Source organism: Mirounga leonina, unplaced genomic scaffold (genome assembly GCF_011800145.1).
Source record: "Mirounga leonina isolate KUSES-001 unplaced genomic scaffold, KU_Mleo_1.0 Mir_101414, whole genome shotgun sequence".
Classification (NCBI taxonomy): Eukaryota; Metazoa; Chordata; class Mammalia; order Carnivora; family Phocidae; genus Mirounga; species Mirounga leonina.
In genome coordinates this window covers 79,244-101,317 of record NW_023270121.1, presented here as the reverse complement: position 1 = coordinate 101,317, position 22,074 = coordinate 79,244, and the positions used below count along the sequence as shown (strand labels likewise).

Here is a 22,074-nt window from a genome sequence, read left to right as displayed (position 1 = left end):
AGAGCACAAGTAGGGAAGGGGCAGAGGGAGAAGCAGACTCCTCACTGAGCGGGGAGCCAGATGTGAGGCTCCATCCCAGGACCCTAAGAACATGACCTGAGCCAAAGTCAGATGCTCAACCAACTAAGCCACTCAGGCGCCCCTGATAAAGACCCTTAAAAAAAAAAAAGATTTTATGTATTCATTTGAGAGAGAGAGAGAGAAAACACAGAGGGAGAGGGAGAGGGAGAGGCAGACTCCCAGCTGAAGAGAGAGCCCAACATGGGGCTCGATTCCAGGACCCCGAGATCATGACCTGAGTGAAGGTAGATGCTTAACTGACTGAGCCACCCAGGTTCCCCTAAAGACACTTTTAAAAAACATAATCACCATGCTATTATCACACCTAACAAATCCAACAAAGTCCTTAGTATCATCTAATCCCCACTGGCTGATTTTGAATCCCACTGATCTACAAACTCCAGCAACTTGCCCTGCCTGGATTTCTAACATGGGCATCTGGCTTAGTCTGAGAAGTACAGAAGGTTGGAGACTTGGGCCACAGCAGCCTAAAGCCTGTCCATCCTCCCCCTGGCTGTACTTGCTGTCTGAACAGTTTTTTTGGAGCAGAACAATCTTCTGGGCAACTTCCAAGCAATGAGAGTCAGGAAAGAGGCATTCACTAGAGGTAGCTCTGTCTTTTACTTGCTGAGTGGCATGGAGAAAGCTGTCTCTGTACCCCATCAGTAACAGGGAACAAATAACATTGGTTCTCAGGAATTAGGTGAGTATTTGACAGTCAAGGATAGTAGTAGTATTTTTGCTGCACTGAGAGATCATATCAAACATGCAGCCTCTTCGCAGGCACCACTGTGCCAAAGCTGGCTGGGTTTTCATGTTGGTGGAGGTGGGTTATGTGGACAATTGATTTCTCCATTTGCTAGTAGCTATTTGGCATGCCCCCCAGGCACTCCCAACTTTATTCATCTGATTATTTTGGCTTCCAGGCTACCTTTCACGCTATCCCAAAGCCATGGGCATCTCCACGATCCACATCCGACACATCCCCTGCTCCCATTCATTTTTGCACTGCTCTCTGAATCTTCAGGAAGGGAAGAAGAGCACCCTCCCCCACCACCCTATGCCAGCTCAAAGTATGTGACATCTCTGGCCCTCAGCCCTCAGTTCTGGTGGCCAGAAAGGCATAGCCAAACCAATCGGCATGAAGTTGGGTGTGGAAAGTTCTAGTCACAAGTACATAAGACATAATATATTGCCTGCCAACCAACCAGACTTCTGTGCCAGGGCTAGAAAAGCTGTAAGAAGCAACCACCGGCCTTCCTCAATTTGGTCTGGGAGGACTTTATCTTGGGGAAGAGAAGCAGAGCCTCAGCTCCAGAAGCCTAAATGCTAGCAGGTGACCCCAGATTTTCGCTGGAACTCTGCCTTCTCTGTTCCCCTTTACAGTCTTCTCTGTGGACATGGTGGGAGATATGGACTGCCAGACTGGGCACTTGAGCCTTTGCTTAGTTTCCTGGGAGAAATTCACTGGACTTTGCTTTCACTGGAACGCTTTTCAGCATTCAATTTATACCATGTACCAAAGAGAACCCACCTGCCCAGTGGCCTTCAGGAATCTGGTGCTATGGGATCACACCACAGAGAGTGGAAGTAATATCAAAGTATTTTGGAATTATTTGCAAGAAAGCTGCACAACCAAAGCAAGCTAAGATCGAGGGGGCCCAGATCCTCTGAGGTACCATCAGAATTTCACGAAGCAAACTGTTTACTAGTTTCATACAATCCTGCATTGTTCCCACAAGCACTCAGTGCAGACAGCTAGCTGCCACCAAGAAGGCTGGCAGTGCCCTCTTGAGGAATCCTTGGGCACTGCCAGGGACCCAGCTGGATTCTGGAAAACATTTGCCAAGGGCGCCCAGCAGAACCATTAGAAGTAGAATTAATTGCAGCAGAAATAGGTGAGGGTGGGTAGATTAAAAAAAAAAAAAACAACCCTTGAGGACCTGGAAAGAAACCCCTATGAAGCCTGTGGGGAAGGCTCAAGAGATGGGTGGTGAGTGGGTGCTGAGGCAGAGTGTCAAGACATACAGAGTGACTACAACATACTAGATCCTGGGGAGCTGGAACCTTAAGCAACTGGAGACTGTGAGCATTACCTGGCTGAGCCCTTTTCCCATCCAAGGGCCTAAAAAAAAGGTGGAGACAGGAAGATATGATCCATCAAAGAGTGTGGAGAGAGAAAAAGAAAGAGGGACACAGAGACAGAGAGAGAAACAGAGACAGAGAGCAGAGACAAAAAGACTGAGACTTGGAGAGAAGACAGAATGAATAGTAAGGCGATAGAGATGAAGGAAAGGAGAAGAGAAATGTGTATTTGGGGAATGTGGTTGAAAAATTTGTATCTGTGAGTTTATTGGGAACACATCTTTTCTTCCAAGTAGCTTAACAGTTACAGGGCTGCTGCTGAGAATCCAGGAGCAGATTTGTGAGGTGGCCCGAACTGAGCAATTTCCCCTGCATGCAGAGCTGTCTCATCTATCTGAGCCATGAAAAACCATCTCACCATCTCTCTCATTCCCTAAATCAGAACCCCCAAAGTTTGGACTGGATTCCCTCTGCCATCTGAGGAGTTGAGGGCACACATTTGGTGACTTCTTGCTTTTGATCCTCCCTCTCCTCCAGGGCCATTCTGACAATGATCATCCAGAAGTTAATTGTCGGCAAAATCCTAAAACCCAGCTTCCTTCATAGGCAGAGTCTATGGCTGGAGAGCCGGGCTAGCGAGGTCAGGGGTCCTGGGACTTTCTACCATCAGTCATATGGTCTTATTCTAGTCTACTCTGTAAAACTACCACTATGCAGTTCTGCAAAAGGGGCAGCATTTCCAGGGATCCTTTTTCCTTGGGGTTGGTATAAGAGCAAAGGATCTAGAGTTCTAGGACCCTGGACAAACCTAAAATACTGCAGGATTCAGGACCTGGGTGAAGCCACAGGGACATCTGTAGAAGACTCAACCATTTCCTAATGGCAGAGCCCAAGCCAGAAACATGTCCAAGGTCACAGCCCGAAGAGAACACTGTAAGACACAACTTTGTCACTCTCCACCACAGGAAGATTCGAGACTCTGTTCAGTACCTCCTCTTCTCCTCTCTGTCCCCAAAGCAAAGCCATAGGAAAAACTTGGTGGTGGTGGTGGTGGTGGGGTCATACCTTCTTTTTCTGGAGTCTTCCAACAAGTACTCCTTAAGTTATATGCCAACCAGTTTCCTTAGAGGCCACCCATGGGAGAATATGGCCCTCAAGGTCAAGAGAGCAGTGTCTCTCTGAGGCCCCTGAAGGGAAAGAGAACACTAACAAGGAGCCTAGATAGACAGTGGTTAAGATTCACCTCTTCTAGAAAACCTTCCCAGGCTAATTCCACCTAACATTAGGTACTCAAATACCTTCACAGTCTTTAGAAACAACTGTCATTTGGGTGCCTGGGTGGCTCAGATGGTTAAGCGTCTGCCTTCGGCTCAGGTCATGATCCCAGGGTCCTGGGATCGAGTCCCGCATCGGGCTCCCTGCTCTTTGGGAGCCTGTTTCTCTCTCTGCTTCTCTCTCTCTGTCTCTCATGAATAAATAAATAAAATCTTAAAAAAAAAAGAAACAACTGTCATTGGTAAGGCAGATTTCATATATTTCCCCTGTTTTTGTTATTTGGCCATTTTTTCTTAGTGTTTTTTTTTTTCTCTGAGGCAAGGACTATATTTCCTTTCCCCTTCTCTCCACCTTTACTGGCAGCCACTGCTTTACCCCAACCTGCTCCCTGCCTCTCACCAGCCTGGCCTTAGCTCTTTGATGACACTATAGTCTCAGGATGGGATATTGACTACCTGATTCCCAGATCCTGTTAGTGATTTGTCTTGAAGTCAATAACGGTCCTTGGAAATCACCGACATCCCTAACTCTGACCTTCTCTTTGCCTTATTCTGTGAACATGCATTGGTCTTGTCCCCTCTCTGGGTCTCTGTTATCTTATCTATAAAATTTTTACAATTGTAGCCTCCCCTAGCTTAGTCAAAATCTGTTTGTGGAATCAACAGCTTGTGTTTTGTCCTCATTCGGTTGAAACCAAGAAGGATTTGGAAGGAATTATTTTTCTTCTCTATTGTGATTCTAGAGCTGGGTAGGGGGAGGGATGCTTATTTCCCAAGGAGTGGGGGGAAGGGGAAAGGTGGACAGGGCAAAGAGCAGCTAGGAGTGAGGGGTGGGGTTGGGACAGAGTTGGAAGGACCCTGGGGATAACATCTAGGTTTCTGACCTTGACCACCTGGCCAGGGCTACAGTTTCCATGGCTTCTGACACTTGTGCGGCCACATCCCACATTAAATAGACCCAAGCATCAGTTGGAGGCTTCTAGAACTTCATCTTTTTATTTCTACCCCAAACCACATTTCCAGATGTCTCTGCAGCAAAGTGAAATTCCACACAGGCAAGGCTTAGAGAAAAACAGAAAAACAGAAAATGAAACAATTGGCAGTGAAAAGCAGAAAGAGAAGATGGAGCCCTTAGAGAAGGGAGTATCCCTAAGGAGGTGGGGACAAGGGGAGGAGAAGGGGAGGAGGAGAGGAGGAGGAAAGCGGGCCTGTCTCTTTAAGGGGGTTGGCTGTCAATCAGAAAGCCCTTTTCATTGCAGGAGAAGAGGACAAAGATACTCAGAGAGAAAAAGTAAAGGACCGAAGAAGGAGACTGGAGAGACCAGGATCCTTCCAGCTGAACAAAGTCAGCCGCAAAGCAGACTAGCCAGCCGGCTACAATTGGAGTCAGAGTTCCAAAGACATGGGTGAGTTTCAAAAACTTTAGCATGGAAGATTCAAGCAGGTACAGAAATTTGCAAGAGAATTTCCAACTGGAGGGTTTCGGGGTTTCCAATGGTTTCAATGAGTTGTGTTTTGGCACTTGTTTTGTTGAATTCCTTAGCACTCAATTAAGTTAACTCCTTCTCTGCTGTACTGAGAATGTTGTTTTATTACCAAAGAACTCCAGCAGCACGTGGAGAGTACCACAGGTCCTTGGAGAGAGTGCCCAGAGGGTTGGATATGGTCATGTGTTCTCTTACCCCCTCACTTCCCTCTACCTTCTCTTTTCCCCTGTTCTCAGGCCCTGGTAGGGGCTGGGTCAGCTGACATCCCTGGTTCTTCTGGAGACAAATGAGTGTTGGCTAGCCCTCAGATGTATAAAATAACTGCTTGCTGATACAAAATTTGGACTCTGTTTGGCATCAGAAGGAAATTGGGAAATTGGGCAAGATGGAACTCAGGCTTGGCTATGGCTGAGAGGGCCAATCTCAGGTTCAGGGAATGAAAATAAAGTCCTCAGTGGCTTTACCATGGGGAGTGGATATGGGTAGCAGGTGTGTGTGTGTGTGCGCATGTGCATGCAGGCACACATATATGGGTGACCATATCTAGCAAATATCACAGACTCAGCCTTTCTGAGGGCATGATTCAGACTCTAAATCCCTCCTATGACAGGGAAGCTGCTGGGACCTTAAGGCTCTTACTGACTTGGTTGAGTACTGAAGGCTTCTCCAGGTTCTATGAACAAAGAGAGAAGCTATAAGATCTGGTCTTTGGTAGTGTCTACTTAGAGTACAGAGCACAAGGGTCTTTGTCCACACAGGATGCCACAGAGATGTGCAGACATCGTTCACATTTGGCAAAAGAGTAGCAGCTTGAATGTATCCTAAATGAAACGAGAATCAATTGTCCTCTGTATTCACCATCAAATGTAGTACCCAGAAGACTCCAGCAACATCCATGGAAAAAGGCTTTCGATTATATTAAGCTGGTGTCAGCCTTTAGGTTGTTTCATCCTGAGAGAGATCTTTGAAGCATGTATTCAACATGGATAACTAAGAGGGCAGGGCACTGGACTAGAGCCAACACAACCAGGTTCGAATCCCAGATCTGCCACTTACGAACTTCATGACCTTGGGTAGATCACTGTGAATTATCACTTCATCTTCTGGAAAATGGGGATAACAATAACTGCTTTGTCTACTTTCAGGGTTGTGAAAATCAAGTAATAATGATGTGGATGTCCTTTGAAAACGGGCAAGCTCTATAACAATTATAAATAATGATCATACCAATTATTATGCAATAACACGTGTATAAGCTGACTCTTACTCTTTCCAAAGTGGTTTGGGCTTTCTTTGTGTATACTTTGTGCACTTGGGTAAGAATCATTTTACCAACTGAGTTTAGCCAGGTGAGAGGTGAATGTTAGGGGAACTCAGTTCCTACCCTCGGTAACATCAGGAACCCTATGTAATGTCAAGGCAGCTGATTGGGTAGGTTGTGAATTAAAAAATGGAGAGGGAGTAAAGAACGATGTGAACTATTACTTCCTCAGGGGATGAAAGCCTTGGGGAAAAGGCAGGAACAAATGAGGTGACCACAGGGACAGTTTCCTGTTACGAGGCTGGATGATTTCCTCCAGGGGAATCTCCAGGGGAGATTGCCACAGATAAGGGCACAGTTGAGGTTGTGTATTGGATCCCAGATCTTGGGGGTGGGCAATCCTTGGGCCAGGTGCACATGAGTGTAGCCACTGAGTTTTCGATTATTCAATAACAAAGTATCTCAAGTCCTTTGTGAATAATAGACCATCTCTAACAAGGTACTGTACTGCTACTACTTCTGACATGGAGTGTGTTGCTGTTCAACAATTGTAGTAGACAAATTATATCATGGAATCTGGGATTGGAAGGAACTTTAGAAGCTGCCCGAGCCAACTCTCAAGGCAGGATTCCCTTCTACAACAGCTAATTAAATGTTCCTATCGCCTTTGTTTAATCACCCCCAGAAACATAGAGCTCACTACCCCAACCACATACAATCTTACAGGATGGGAAGCAGAGAGGAACACTGAATTCAGTATTATCTATATAAAAGGTTTATGGGGGAAATGATAGTTCATTAAAGTTTGTCCTGACTTGGGAAGGGTATGTTCTAAATGAGTCTTTGGGATAACAATGGAACCGGAAAAGAGCTAAAGAGCAGTAGCTGATTATTCTCTGCTCAGTAACACAATGCCATTACTGAACAGCAAAACATTGGCTCCTGCAAGCCTGTTGTCTGAGAACAGTGGCTGTTACCCTGGTAACTACACTGTGATGCTTCCCTCCAAAGGTGGCTGTTTGCCGAGGAGGGTAGTGTTGGCTGGTGCAGGCTAAGTGAGGGTAGCCCAGGCAAGAAAGAAGTGTGGATACAAAGCAGGGGTCCAGTTTTACAAAATTCCTGAAGACTAACTGCATCCCACCAGGATGGCAAGAATGCCACAAGAATGCCAAGAGCTAAAAAGAAACCAGATCCAAACCAGCATACTCATTTACTCCTCCTAGAGACAGTGACTAAAAAGATCACGACAGCCTTCCCCACCCCATTCCTCACCTTGGCCCTGCAGAGCCAGAGGAGCTCTTGAAGAGCCAAGCAAACTGAAAGGCTTGCTCTGCTTGGAGGGGCTTTTGCCCTGGCTCTGCGCTATGAAAGCTGGAAGTTTAGTCAAGAGCCTGACAACTGGAACTATCCTCTCAAAGCTATATGAGTAGTAGTAAGGCCTAAGAACCCCTGGGAGATGGGTGGGAGGGGACATAGAGTGTTTAAACCCATCAAGGCACTGGCACCCAGCTAGTGGCATCTTTTTCCCTCATTGCCTTTTTGTGTATTATCTTGAAGCCCTGAAAACCATCCCCAGGGTATAGTTCTTGGTCTTGAAAGAAAGCAATGTAGAAATGCCCTCCTTGCCTACAGAACTTCAGATCCAGAGAAGATTGAGTCAGGGCAGTGACATGATCAGGTAAGGTCACATCAACCTGGAAGGCAAACAGCAGGTCTCCCTTTCTTTCCCACTGTTAGGGCCTACCCAGTTCCAAACTTACCTCAAAAACCCTATGAGTACTGATTGATTACTTCCTCCTTGGCTATTTAAAAATGGTTGTAAAGGTGATCTTACTGCTCTGTACTTGCCTCTGAGCTCTCTGCTAGGCAGGGCTCTGGAAAAGAATCAGTGACATCCCAAGGAAGAGAACAAAGCTCCCCAGATCAGCTTCACACTGCAACCAAGGAGAGAGGAGGAAACGGTGAGAGACTGACCTAAGGAATAAGGTATAGAAAATGTTGTCTCTTAGCTTATTATCAGGTGCTTCTCTTTTACCTCCACATACATGGGCAAGATGAAGACAATGTGTCAGGAATAGAGTTTAATAATCAAGCTTCTATTCCAACCTCCCAATGTTTGGGCATATATTGGCGTGTGTTTGTGTGTGTGTGTGTGTGTGTGTGTGATGTGTGTGTTTGGGGAGGAGTAGGGAGTATAGGAAATAAATTGGTCCAAATGTTGTTGCTATAGTAATAATAATATCTGTCCAAACAAGAGGCTGAGTTTCCTTTTTATTTAACTTTATCCATATGACTTGACCATCCATTAGGCTTAGATTCCCATGTCCCAGTGGTTGTAGGGCCCCCTTCCACCACTTGAATGCAGTATAAGTGCTGAGTTCATGTAGGGAAGACAAGATTATAGTCAGGGCTTTGTCTGACCAGGATAAGGCCAGAAGCAAAAGTCTTTGTCTCTGGCACCTCCTGATGATTGTTGTTTTACTCCTAGAACCCACCCACTGATCTCCATCCATCCCCAGTACCAGTTACGGTTGCTCTAGCATCTTGGCCCTGTCAACTGCTATAGGCCCCAATCAAGGAGGCCTCTGTTCATGGAGTGAGGTTAAGGGGTGGGTTCTGGGAGGAGGGTAAGACTGTAGAGCAGATTAGAGACTTAGGGAGATGGGGCCAGTTTTTCATTCAATGAGTTTGCCTGTTGTTTAGATCTATTGTATAGGGTTCTTCTATCTCTCCCTTTGTCAGCTGGATTCAAGGGACAGGCTAGGAATTGTGCAAGGCACAATTGGTCTCTTTCTACCATCTCTTTCACTGAAAGCCCTTCCTCTCCTCCCTTTGATGAGTTCCCAGATTCACACTGAATTTCCATCATGGAGCTGGTCCTTGAGGCGTGCCCAGGGCATGGGAAAGGAGGGAGGGTTTGGGAGCTCTTGGCTCCTGCTTAAAGAGACAGCATCAGGATCAACACCGTCCCTTGGATGGACATGGATCTGGATAAGATTAACAATGGTCCTGTTGATCTTTGTCAGATTCCTGTGAAAACTATTGGTCAGAAGGGCTTGAAGTTCTAGCACAGATTGATTAGACTCATTTTGGAAGTTTGTGGATAAATCTAGCCAACACCTTTGCTTACATTTTGCTCACAGGACTTGATCATATACATTTTAACACTAAGTTATAGGTAGCTTTGGTCTTTGATTCACAGACACAAGTTTGTTCTCCCTAGCAAGACTGAAAGGTCATTGAAGAAAGGGACTGGCCTTTATAATTCCCTTTTGTTTCTCATAGTGCCCAGCTTACTTCAAATATGCTTAATAATTGTACTGAATCCACATCAAAAGAAATGAAAGGAAAACACTGGGAAGGGTCATTATTTTTCTCTATGACCTCTCATCAAAGTCAGGCAGTTTAATCCAATTGAATTGCACTGGGTAATATTATTATTATTGCAGTTCTTTTATGCCAACTCTACCATGTGACAATCTGTGCTTAGCCTGGAAACGTGAGCATGACTCTTAAGAGAGCCAAAGGACTTCAGAATCCCTCACAGCCTTCCTGAATCAAACCAGTACCCTTTCAACCATGAAAGGTGCTGAAATGTAGAGCTTGTGGCTTTAGGCTATTGTTCACACATTCCCAAAGACATTTCTTGGGCTGTGAAAAACCAAAGTGAACACCATGGACCTTTCTCAGAATGTTTTGATTGTCAACTACTTTGATGAAGACACATTTTTTGTTTTTTTTGGCATGTTCTGAGTTTTTTCCAATTGAAATTTAAAAGTTGATTTTTTTGTTTGGTCAGACTGATGAGATTCTTCACTTCTGTTGAACTTAGATGTCCCCAGAACGACATTTCATCTGTGAAGAGATGGACATGTAATGTGTATGTTGATATCGTTGAACTATAGAGCTCCAGAGTGATTTATCTGGGGCCATTTGTTTCCAACTCCACGTTAAAGACTCATTAAAACCTGTCTTTCTTGTCCCTTGCTTTGAGTGGCAGTGCAGCAGAAGTTATTTGAGGTCTAAGAAAATAGAGGAAAAATGTATGTAAAAAGAAAGCATATTGGTGGATGATCCAGAGTTGCTCCCAAGGCTTAGCCCTTTATCACCCAGTAAGGACACTACATCTGACACTCTCTGGTTATTTGGATGATGATCAAGGGATCAGATACACCAAAGAGGATTTTTTCTTATCTTTATAACCCTGGAGGGGGCATCAGCTAAAGCTTAGAGTGGATTTCCCTGTTTGGCTAGCAAGAGTTCAAGTTCCTTCATCCCTGATCACACCTGAGCTATTTAGCTCTTCCCAGGGTGAAAAAGCTGGGGTGAGTGAGTGGCACAGGACGGTAACTTGCTAGGTTTGATGGCTGTCCTTACTCTGGGCTAAATAAACAGTTCTGCCATTGTTCCCTGGGTCTGACCCCCTCCCCACCCCCAGGCCTGCAGGCCCCTGCAGAATACCAATGAGGCTCCTGGGATCTCAGGGAAAAACAAGGCTTCTTTGTCCAGGGGAGCTATGGAGGGCTCTGTCCAAGCCCTGACCCTGTGCTGGGGAGAGAGGGAACAGAGAGGTCACTGACCTTCTCCTCCCCCCACCCTCAGGCTTCAGAGACCTTCTTTACTAGAAGAGTCTAGAGTTTGGGGGTGGGGAAGAGTTGGATAGACAGTAGGAAAATGGCAGCACTGTTTATTTCCAAGCTCTTTTTCTTAACTTACAGGATGCATCTAGTATCTTAACCTGTTGAGAAAGAGGAAGATCAATTTCTGGAATGTTTCCTGAGAACAATGATCAATTTGAACTGCTGTGTTTTTCTTTCTGGTATATACATGCATGTATACACAACACACACGGTGCACACATGCATGTATACACAACACACACACACACACACACACACACAGCTCTGATGAAGCACTGTTACCAAGCACTATTGCCAAGTTCATACTAAGTAAACTTTGCCTCCACTACAGCAACACAGCTACAAATTGATTGCTTCTTATAGAGGCCAAATTTTCTGACAGCAGTTCTTCAGTTCTTGGAAAAGGATGAAAATTCAGTTCTGCTGCAAATATTAGCTACTTAGTCTGCTTGCCTTGGGCTTCTGAACCTCATCTCTGGTGTCACATACCAGAATCTTTGAGGAAGATGCTCTTTGAGGACCAAGGGAGGGCTTGTCATTTTAGGGGATGATGGATAATAGAACTCACTCATTCTGTGGCTCTGAGAACAGAGACAAATCCTTCTACCTCAACTTTCTCATCATAGAGATAATCTCGTCCTTCAAAATCTGTTCACATTGCATCAGCCATGCAGATCCACAGATGTTTAATCACACAGGGCTAAAAAGAAACTGTACTAGTATTAAGAGGCTGGGGCAAAGGACTCCCCTAGTCCTTGCTACCATGGCATAGACAAGTGAGATTTGGATAAAAATTCAAACCTAGAAATTAGTACAATTTGCTTTCTTTTTATAAGGAGTTCCAACATGTTTTTCCAAAAACAGCTTCTCAGTACATCAGCTGTATATGTGTATATAATTCATATATACATATGATAATATAAAATATTTCATATATCATATCTATATATATTATATGATATATGAATAGATGTATAAAATCAGCACGCGTGCACGCGCACACACACACACACACACCCCCACACACGTATATGCTTTATATATTTGGGATCTGGCCATGTGGCCCAAGGGAACCATGGTTTCCTCATCTAGTCTGCCATCTACTTGACATTTGTTAAGTTTTGCTCCATGTGGCACTTACAGCATGGGGCTAGTACTTGGGGCACAGCTATTCTTAGAGCCTACGACTTCTTGTGTGCCTTTCCTGTTTCTCAGCAACACTGGCATGGGGCCTAGGGTGACAGGTCTCGGTATCTCAGGGACTCTTAGCACTTTGAGACACCTGTGTTTCCAGGCTCTGGTGTGTTTTCGTCATGCCAGAAAGAGGTTTCATGCTTTGCTGACTTTGTATAGAGTCTTTTTGTAGCTGTTTTGACAGGACTCTGGTGTAAGCCTGAGGGTGCAGATATTGGCCAAGCTGCAATATAGGGGGACAAATCAGCCAAGCAAAGTGTTCAAAAATCATCAAGCTTGCATTTGTATTACTGTGAATAATAGTCACCCTCCCATTACTGTCTCCTGCTCTCTGCCAGTTTCCTCCTTCCCTTTGGACTGCTCTCCACATAATATTCTAGATGAAAGAGAAGCAAGCATTCCATGCGACAAATACACCCAATGTTCAGGAATATCCAGAAGCATGCAATTTCCAAAGTTTCCCCCACCTGGAATGCTCTCCAAAGCTCAAATCCTGTCTGACAATACCAACATCTCTAGCCTGCACCCATCCCTTTGTGGAACTTTTGTTGCATTTACTTTCTGTAACCACTTACTAGGCTGCCTAAAATTGTTAGTTGAAAATATTAGGTCTACTTAGCTCATTCTTCCTCAGTAAACAAAAGACTCCCATATGGTGAAGTCTATGTCTTTTATGTTTTCACATCCCACATAACACCTGGCACAATGCTGGTCATATAGTAAGTACTCCATAAGAGTTGATAAATGACTGAAAGAAACAAATCAGAATAAAAAAGGAGAGGATGCTCGCATAATCTCCCCAGCTTGCTACTTTGATGACAGATTATTTTAAAAACCCATACATTCTGGGAATTAAAATTAAGGACTTATTTTCAAGAATGGAACAAAGTGATGGTTTTTGGGTCAATCTCACATTCCAGAAGCCTAAAGTTGGAGACTCTTGTGCTTTTGGACTCTGGAGTGACTACTCCATCTGTGCATGTGAGCGCAGGGCTTGACTGGTCTGGCAGAGAGGTATGAGTGGCATGAGCTACTAATGGAACATCCCTGACTTTTTCCCTCCTTCCTTCCCAGGCTTGTTAGAGTGCTGTGCAAGATGTCTCGTAGGGGCCCCCTTTGCTTCCCTGGTGGCCACTGGATTATGTTTCTTTGGGGTGGCACTGTTCTGTGGCTGTGGACATGAAGCACTCACTGGCACAGAAAAGCTCATTGAGACCTATTTCTCCAAAAACTACCAGGACTATGAGTATCTCATCAATGTGTAAGTACCTGTTATCATACACAAACCCCTCTTTTTTCCCCCTCTCTCCCTGGAGACATATAGAACTCATTAGCTCCTTAGTGATTAGTAGGGGGTTTAGCATAGAGCCAGACAGGATTCCCGAGTCTTCCCTCTGTTTGCAGATTTCAACTATGCCCCATCTGAGGTCCTGAATGAGGGGGAAATGCCAAATTCAGAAAGGGGAGTTCTGTCTGCCTGCCAGCCCACTTCTCACCCCCCACTGCACTTGCTTTGTCCCACATGCTCTAACTTCTGCCCGTAAAGTTAACATTGACTGAGTTGGAGCCTCTGCAGTGATAGGTATGGAGAACTCAGGAAAGGCACAATGACTGGACAGACTGGGGCTGCTGCTCTTGGTTTGACATACTGTTTGAGTCTGCTCAGGCTCTGTACTAAGACTTTCCTGCTCCTAGCACGTTAGGCCCCTATTCCTTCATCCCTCTTCCTCCTAGTCTAGCTCTTCTCTGCTTTCTCCTCTGAGGAAACATCTCTGAAGGGCCAGGCCAAGGAGAATAGAGCCCCAGTTCTTCAGGTCACAGGGTAAGCAAGGGGTGGAGGAACCTAGTGATTCCTCTAAAAAATTCCTAGCCTTGTTTAGGTGCTCACTCAAGTGTCCACCTTACTTACGCAGGAAGGGAACCGGTTCCTCAGTTAATAAGGTTTCCTGATATCTTTTGTTTATCTGTTCATGCAGGATCCATGCCTTCCAGTATGTCATCTATGGAACTGCCTCTTTCTTCTTCCTTTATGGGGCCCTCCTGCTGGCTGAGGGCTTCTACACCACCGGCGCAGTCAGGCAGATCTTTGGCGACTACAAGACCACCATCTGCGGCAAGGGCCTGAGCGCAACGGTAACAGGGGGCCAGAAGGGGAGGGGTTCCAGAGGCCAACATCAAGCTCATTCTTTGGAGCGGGTGTGTCATTGTTTGGGAAAATGGCTAGGACATCCCGACAAGGTGATCATCCTCAGGATTTTGTGGCAATAACAAGGGGTGGGGGATAATTGGGCATGAGTCTGTGGCCTCATCCCCACCCAAGGCTGGGTCCTCTCTAGGGGCCTGGCTTTTGAGTGAGGAAGTGATGGCTACAGCTGAACGAGAAGGTCAGGAAGAACGTGGTGCCCAGTTGGCTTAGCCTCACCTTTCAAAAATTCCCTAGAAAATTTCATCTCAAAAAAAAAAAAAAGCATGACTTTTGTGGATACTTCATAAAATCGGACCATTTCTAAGCCATCTGTTGGTATTCCTTTACTCTCCTCTTAGCAGGGACCATAATAAAATTAGATTTGACCACCTAAGAACCTAAATGCTACTCATGGGATTGAGACGCAGGTACCTGATCTGAGAGGGAGGGTGGATCATGGAAATTAAATAATTCTACTCCAAGGTGGAATTCCCAATATTCTGGGATTCTACACTGTTGGAGGTCCCAGAGGAAACTAACATGGATATACATATTTAATGCTTCATCTTTGTCTGAGGGTTATCCCTGCTTCTAGTGAAGCACACATTGGTTTTCAGTCTCTAGAGTTAAGTAAGATCTTTTGGGGGTTGGATATCTGTGGGTTATGGTGATACCTTTTGTGGCCAGCAGTTGGCTTAGAAAGGTTTTTGGATCTGAAATTTAAACCTCCTATTGGCTTTGCTCAATGACTAGGGATGAAAAGTCTCATGACGAGGAATATTTTCTAAGCTCAGCCTAAGGCGAGAAATGGCACGACTTTCTTTCAAGATCTGCTTTGATTTCTTTACACCTTATCTGCCCAAAAAATCTCCTGAAGCCTCTCTAACCCAGGGATCCTCCTCACTCCAACCCCCACCCATTCCCGCCACCCTCCATCACACTTGGGGCCAGTTCTCTAGTAGATACTGCCAACGACATTTGGCAGAGGTGCCCTGCTTACTAATTTCATTTGGTGGAGATCCCTGGAATCTGGTTTCCTATCTGGCACATGCCACTCCAGGATCTCCCAGTTTGTGCTTCAATGTCTGCAGGCCGATGCTGATTTCTAACCACCCCATGTCAATTGTTTTAGTTTGTGGGCATCACCTATGCCCTGACCATTGTGTGGCTCCTGGTGTTTGCCTGCTCTGCTGTGCCTGTGTACATTTACTTCAACACCTGGACCACCTGCCAGTCTATTGCCTTCCCCAGCAAGACTTCTGCCAGTATAGGCAGTCTCTGTGCTGATGCCAGAATGTATGGTGAGTTAGGGTATTGGTGCCTTGGCTCTCTTACCCCCTATGAAAGCACTATATATTTGGCTCTTTACTTGGGATGACAAGGGTGGTGATTATAGGGAAAAATGTTATGGATGCCTGGATCTTAGTTTGTTATTCCCTCCCCACTGAAATTGGAGAGATTTCTTCCCTTGGAAGGGAACTTCTCTTGGAAGTGGTAGGAGTTTTCTTGGCTGGTAACACTGCTCTAGCCTGGTTGAGAAGCAGTACATTTCAATAACAAACACAAGATTACACAACTGTTCAGTACCACCTTCCATTTTTTTTTTTTTTCAAATCTTTACAAAAGAGGATCCTGATTGTTAGTGGGATTCAACTTTTCAGCCAGGATGATTAAAGATGTAAGAAGGGCTCAGAAAGAAAATCTCCGTGGAGCCCCACAACTCCATGAAGCTCACCCTGGTTGACTTGTGTGTCTTACTCAGGTGTTCTCCCATGGAATGCTTTCCCTGGCAAGGTGTGTGGCTCCAACCTTCTTTCCATCTGCAAAACAGCCGAGGTGAGTGGGCCATTTGAGTTCTTTCACAACGGAATGGCTTGTACCATACAAATTTCTACCCATGGCCTTCAATTTTAAAAGCCACAGGGTTTTTTGTTTGTTTGTTTGTTTTGTTTTTGCTGGATTTTGAGCATAGATGTTAAAACATCTATTTCCCTTAGAGCTGCATAGAAAGCCTTCCATTCCAAGACTTCCTTCCTTAAAGGAGAGATTTGTAGTTTTAGGTAAAGATAGAGATTAATGAAAAAGCCCCCAAGTGAAAAAAAATATTCTTTTAGTTAAAAACCTTATCAAGAAAATGATTTCTGCATAGAGACATACTCATAGGTTTTACAAAACCACTTTCAGTTTGGAACCCCTCCGTCTCTAATGAGAAGTAAAAACAAAAAGTACATTTGAAAGAGGAAAACACTGTATCGGCAATGGATATCATCCACAAATGAGGCAGGGGAATAAAAGTAAATCCTGAAGAAGAAGGCAGTAGCTTTAAACGTTCAAACTTTAAACCATGACTTTAAATTTGGGGATTCTGGGTACAACTGTAGGGAACCAGTTGATTAAAATATTTTTGAGTGTTTTATGAATACTTTGTGTTCTGAGTGCTCTGGGGCTAGGTGCTGTGACGTACATTAAAGAACAGGAGGCCTACACTCAGGGAAGTGAGTTTAGTTATAGAGGCAGAATTAACACACAAGAAGCTGCATGCATGATGTACAGCAGAGCATATTTTTGCAGCGGCAAGAAACTCTCCTCCCTTTTGCATTTTCTTGCAGTTCCAAATGACCTTCCATCTGTTTATTGCTGCATTTGTGGGGGCTGCTGCCACACTGGTTTCCCTGGTGAGTTGTCTGAATGTGATCCTGGCAAATAAATGGTCCCGGGATAGCTTGGGTACAGCTATGCTGAAAGGCAAAAAGATAGACTGCTAAACTTGTGATGCCAGAGAGAAGCAAGCGCCTGGGAAGAGACAACAAAGTGTAGACGGTGAACTTCTACTTTGGGTTGGCAAGGTAGAGAAACTTCAGAAATTAGACAGGAACAGGAATAGTGGTGTGGGGAAAGAGAAGGTAAGAGATTAATAGTCAGAAATGATAATATTTAACATTTACAGAGCATGTAATAGTGCCATGCTGGTCAGATGAGTGAAAGAACAAGGAAACATTACTAAACATGATTTTCCAAAGCCTGGAATTCTATATGCTGTCAATACGAATCCACCTTGGGCACTCTCCAAGGGATTTACTTACTCTCCTGAAAACCCTGGGAGGACCTTCTGACATTATTAGAACTGTTATTACTACAGTGTGATCCTATGCCCCAGGTTCTGCCAATGGTGTTCCAGTGCAGTGTCAGTGGGGTGCATTCATTGTTCAGATGAAAAACCTAGGGCACTGAAGGGTGAAGGAATTTATCTGTAGTCATTAAGTAAGCAGTGATAAGGATAAGCTCGCAGAACTCCTGGCCCCTACTGCTGAGGTTTTTATGCAAACTGGAGTTGTTCCTCATTCTGGAAAATAAACTGATGCATGAAGCAGGGAGGGTTGTGCTGTCCCTTGTGACTGTGTGTCGGCAGCAAGCAGCCTGTGACTCCGGGTCACTCAGACATGTGGATGGGATGATGGCAGAGCCCAATGCACTGTTCACTTTCCTGAGGAAAACCCAGTGCCAGGACTTAGCATAGGTGTGGAATAAACCCTCGTTGAGTTGATTCTCTGGGCCTGAGCCATTAGAAGGAAATGTCTCAGAGAGTACTTCTAGTCAGGCATGTAGGGTGAGAGCCTGGGACATGCTGCTTTTTACAGATCAGGGGTTTTTCCTTTATTTCACTGATTTTATTTCTACCCTTCCTCATTTGCAAAAGCTCTCACTCATATTTTCTCTTCTCTTCCTACAGCTCACCTTCATGATTGCTGCCACCTACAACTTCGCCGTCCTTAAACTCATGGGCCGAGGCACCAAGTTCTGATCTCCTGTAGAAATGTCCCTTTCTCTAATAGCGAGGCTCTAACCACACAGCCTACAGTGCTGCGTCTCCCATGTTAACTCTTGCCTTTGCCACTGACTGGCCCTCTTCTTACTTGACGAGTGTAACAAGAAAGGAGAGTCTTGTGGTGATTAATGTCTCTCTCTGGACTCTCCCCTCTTATGTACCTCTTTTAGTCATTTTGCTTCACAGCTGGTTCCTGCTAGAAATGGGAAATGCTTCAGATGGTGACTCCCCAACTGCAAGTCACAAAGGAATGGAGGCTCTAATTCAATTTTCAAGCATCTCCTGAGGACCAGGAAGTGTTTTCTCTTCAAAGGGCACTTCCACTGATGGAAACAAAGTGGAAAAAAAGATGCTCAGGTAGAGAGAAGGGATGTACCTGGTCCCCTTGACATCTATTGGGGCCAAATATATTCTCCTTGATGTACAAAACAGAGAACCCACTCCTGTCTCCCTCTTACCACGGAAGATAGAAGAAAAAAAAGAATGCCAACAAAACAATAAAAGCATTTGCCCAAATCTACCTATTGCAGCTGGGAGAAGGGGGTCAAAGCAAGGATCTTTCACCCATAGAAAGAGAGCACTGACCCTGATGGCGATGGACTATTTAAGCCCTAACTCAGCCGATCTTACTTACAGCATAAGGGAGCGTAGTGTCTGTGTAGACCAAGTGGGCACCTGGCTTTACACCTTATTAGAGAAAAGAAGCAGGGTATTGTCAGCATCTTCTCACTCCCTTTTCCTTGATAACAGCTACCATGACAACCCTGTGGTTTCCAAGGAGCTGAGAACAGAAAGAAACTAGCTCATTAAAAAAAAAAAAAAAAAAAGACTGGCCTAAGGAGCAGCAGTTGTTAGTGGCTAACAGTGTAAACTGAGCCAGCCCTCTGGTAGACACAGGATAGATAACTCTTTGGATAGCGTGTCTTTTTTCTGTTAATTAGTTGTATACTCTGGCCTCTGTCGTATCTTCACAATGGTGCTCTTTTCATGGGGTATTATCCATTTGGTCATAGAAGATGATTTGAAGATCTTGATTTGTTTCCGAATGATGCGTATTTCACATTTACCAGTTTGTTTATCACTTGTTTGGGGTTGTACCAGAAAGGTCTAGAGAATGATTCTTTGATAATGATTCCTTAGCAAATGGACATTGAACGTTAAACATTGCAAATAATATTTAAAATTGGCTAGTTCCATACATCCACTAGATTTTCTCCAAATTATTCTGCTCTTTGCAGAAACGGATTTGGTGAATTTGAACCTCAATTTGAATAACCTATTTGATTGTTCTTTTTAAGCTAATGGGGGATGATTTGATTTAGCAGTGCTAACTCAATGTGTTAAAGAGTCAGGTTTAACATATAGGTTATTCTCTCCTAGTATGGATCACTTAATAGAATGCCCCAGCCATCAGCTATTCAGTTGGTAAGCTTCCATGGAAACAGAAAGGTGGAAAGAGTTGGAAACCTGAATAACTCCCAGGTTTCAGGCTTCTCTTTCTGTGTTTGTTAACTTTGGGTTAAAAAAGAAAAGGCTGATTGGTCTTTATGGAAAGAGATCTTACAGATATGACTGTAGGTGGCTCTTTTGTTGTAAAGAGTTGTTTTTTTCCCCCCAAAGTTGGTTCAGCAATGTTAAGGAGAAGTAAGATGTTTGCAAAAAGATACTTAATATTTGTTTTCAGACCAGTATACAAGATAAGCTTCCAGGCTGCATAGAGGGAGGAGATGGAAAAGGTTCTGTAAGAAACCAATCAAGATCAAGGAAAGTGAAGTAATCCATATCTTGTGTTTTGTTTTGATTTAATAACATAACAAATAACCAACCCTTCCCTGAAAACCTCCCACGCATACATACACACATATACACACACAAAGAGAGTTAACTGAAAGTGTTTCCTTCATTTCTGATACAGAATTTCAATTTTAACACACATAAAGGATAAACTTTTAGGAACTTATCTTACAAAATGAATTTTATAAAATTAAAGAAAAATAAAATTAAGAATGTTCTCAATCAAACATTGTGTCCTTTGAGTGAATTGTTTTGTGTAACCCCGCAATAGAAACTCGAATAATTAGACCTTTATTGTGCTTTGTTCAAGGAGCTTATTTATTTTTCAGGTCACCCAAGTCATTCTCACAACAATTTTCTGACATAAAAAATAGATAAATCACTTCTTTTTTTATAGCCTGGGACACTAAGAAACAGTCAAAGTAAATTACGCAAAGAAACCCAATAAGTACACACCTGAGCTTGACTAGAACACAGGTGGGGGTTTTTGTTGTTGTTGTTTATTTTTGTTTTTGTTTTTGTAGAACTCAGGTCTTAATACCTGAGAACTTCTAGTCAAGTATATACAGCGAAAGCCTATATACCTGGACATGCCTGTTTTAAGGTTTCTTTTCTCTTAGAAGCTGGGTTTCAGAGCGTTCTGCTCATTCAGACTCAAATACAGTTACTTCTTTAATATAATGGTGCCCCAGCCCTGGTGTATTGAGGATTAAGTTATTGCTACGTTCTCTTTCAATCATTTGGATATTCCAATAATGAGCCCTCAGTGCTTCATACATGAATAATGCTTAGTTTTATCTGAAAAGTACTGGATGAAAGGTTTAAGGTAGGGGCAGAGTAGATATGGTAAAGACAATGTAAATTTATTTATTTTTATTTATTTATTTATTTTATTTTTATTTATTTTTATTTTTTAAAGATTTTATTTATTTATTTGAGAAAGAGAATGAGAGAGAGAGAGAGCTTGAGGGGGGAGGGTCAGAGGGAGAAGCAGACTCCCCGCTGAGCAGGGAGCCCGATGCAGGACTCGATCCCGGGACTCCAGGATCATGATCTGAGCCGAAGGCAGTCGCTTAACCAACTGAGCCACCCAGGCGCCCCGACAATGTAAATTTAAACAGCTGGTGGCAGGGCACTATTAAAGTAAATTAGTGACACCTATTACCTTGGATGGCCCGCCCACTAGCCCACTTGGGACACAGTGTTTAATCCCTTTTACAACCCTAGGCTAGAATGTGACACTCTTGGACAGCACTCTAATGACCTGCCCAAAGAAAGCTGACTTAAAATTAGGAGTAGATTCATTGTCCCATAGTTGCTGCTGGCAAGGAGCACGATTGCCGAGAAAGGAGACTTTAGCTGGGGGCAACAGGTCAGTCGTCAGTTAAGGAGCTCCACTGAAAAGTAGTTTCAGTGTAATCTCCTGATTTCTGCTTCACCACAATTAATATTCTGCAAGCAAGTCTGGTTGGATGACGTTAAGACAAAAAGCATAAAAATATGACAAGGACTTATTTTTAGACACTGGCAAACAAGGACACAGCACCATATTTTGGAGAATTGATTCAGGGTGCTATAGAGTGAATGTATTTTTGCCTCAGAACAGCAGAAAGCCAGTTCCCAAGAAAGCCGTGTTCTCCATCTGCCCTTATTTGGCTCTGCCCTCTGGGACTGATCTATAGATGGAGTTTCCAGGCTCTCAGAAGCTGAGAGCATCTCCAGTCTATCAATTGAGCCCATTGTTCTTAGCTCTCCCACACACCATAAACCTCCTTTCTCTCAACTGAAAGAGCTCTCTTTGTGCTTAGATCAGCCAAAGATCAAGATGCAGCAGTATAAACAAGAAACATTTTCTTACAGCGTCAGTTGTATTGCTTTTTCTATCATCAGGGTCAGTACCGAGTGCAGTTATGCAGGGTGTGGATGCTGCAGCTTCGGCCAGAGCAACATTTGTTCATTCATTAATTCAGTCTACAAACATTTATTGAACATCTACTAAGCATTGTGCTAAACACTGGGAATTTCTTTTCTTTTCTTTTCTTTTTTAAGATTTTATTTATTTATTTGTCAGAGAGAGAGCGCACAAGCAGGGGGAACGGGAGGCAGAGGAGAATCAGGCTTCCCGCTGAGCGAAGAGCCTGATGTGGGACTCGATCCCAGGACCCTGGGATCATGACCTGAGCCGAAGGCAGACACTTAACCGACTGAGCCACCCAGACTTCCCAACCCTGGGAATTTCATGTTTGGGGGTCGTGTGGGTAGAAAGGT

The 22,074-nt window shown here is 44.1% G+C and overlaps 1 protein-coding gene across 2 annotated transcripts; it reads left to right on the top strand.

The window, feature by feature from the left end:
- Positions 1–4,630: 4,630 nt before the first annotated feature.
- On the top strand, positions 4,631–20,028 carry PLP1 (proteolipid protein 1). 2 transcript variants are annotated; one of them, XM_035018546.1, is made up of 7 exons: positions 4,631–4,825; positions 13,076–13,262; positions 13,978–14,239; positions 15,319–15,487; positions 15,949–16,022; positions 16,796–16,861; positions 17,917–20,028. In XM_035018546.1, the coding sequence occupies exons 1-7, from the start codon at positions 4,822–4,824 to the stop codon at positions 17,986–17,988; spliced, it is 834 nt and encodes a 277-aa protein (XP_034874437.1). In that variant the 5' UTR covers positions 4,631–4,821; the 3' UTR covers positions 17,989–20,028. The 2 variants fall into 2 exon arrangements, with proteins under 2 accessions (XP_034874437.1, XP_034874515.1); XM_035018624.1 differs by having other exon boundaries at positions 4,684–4,825; positions 13,978–14,134.
- Positions 20,029–22,074: the final 2,046 nt, after the last annotated feature.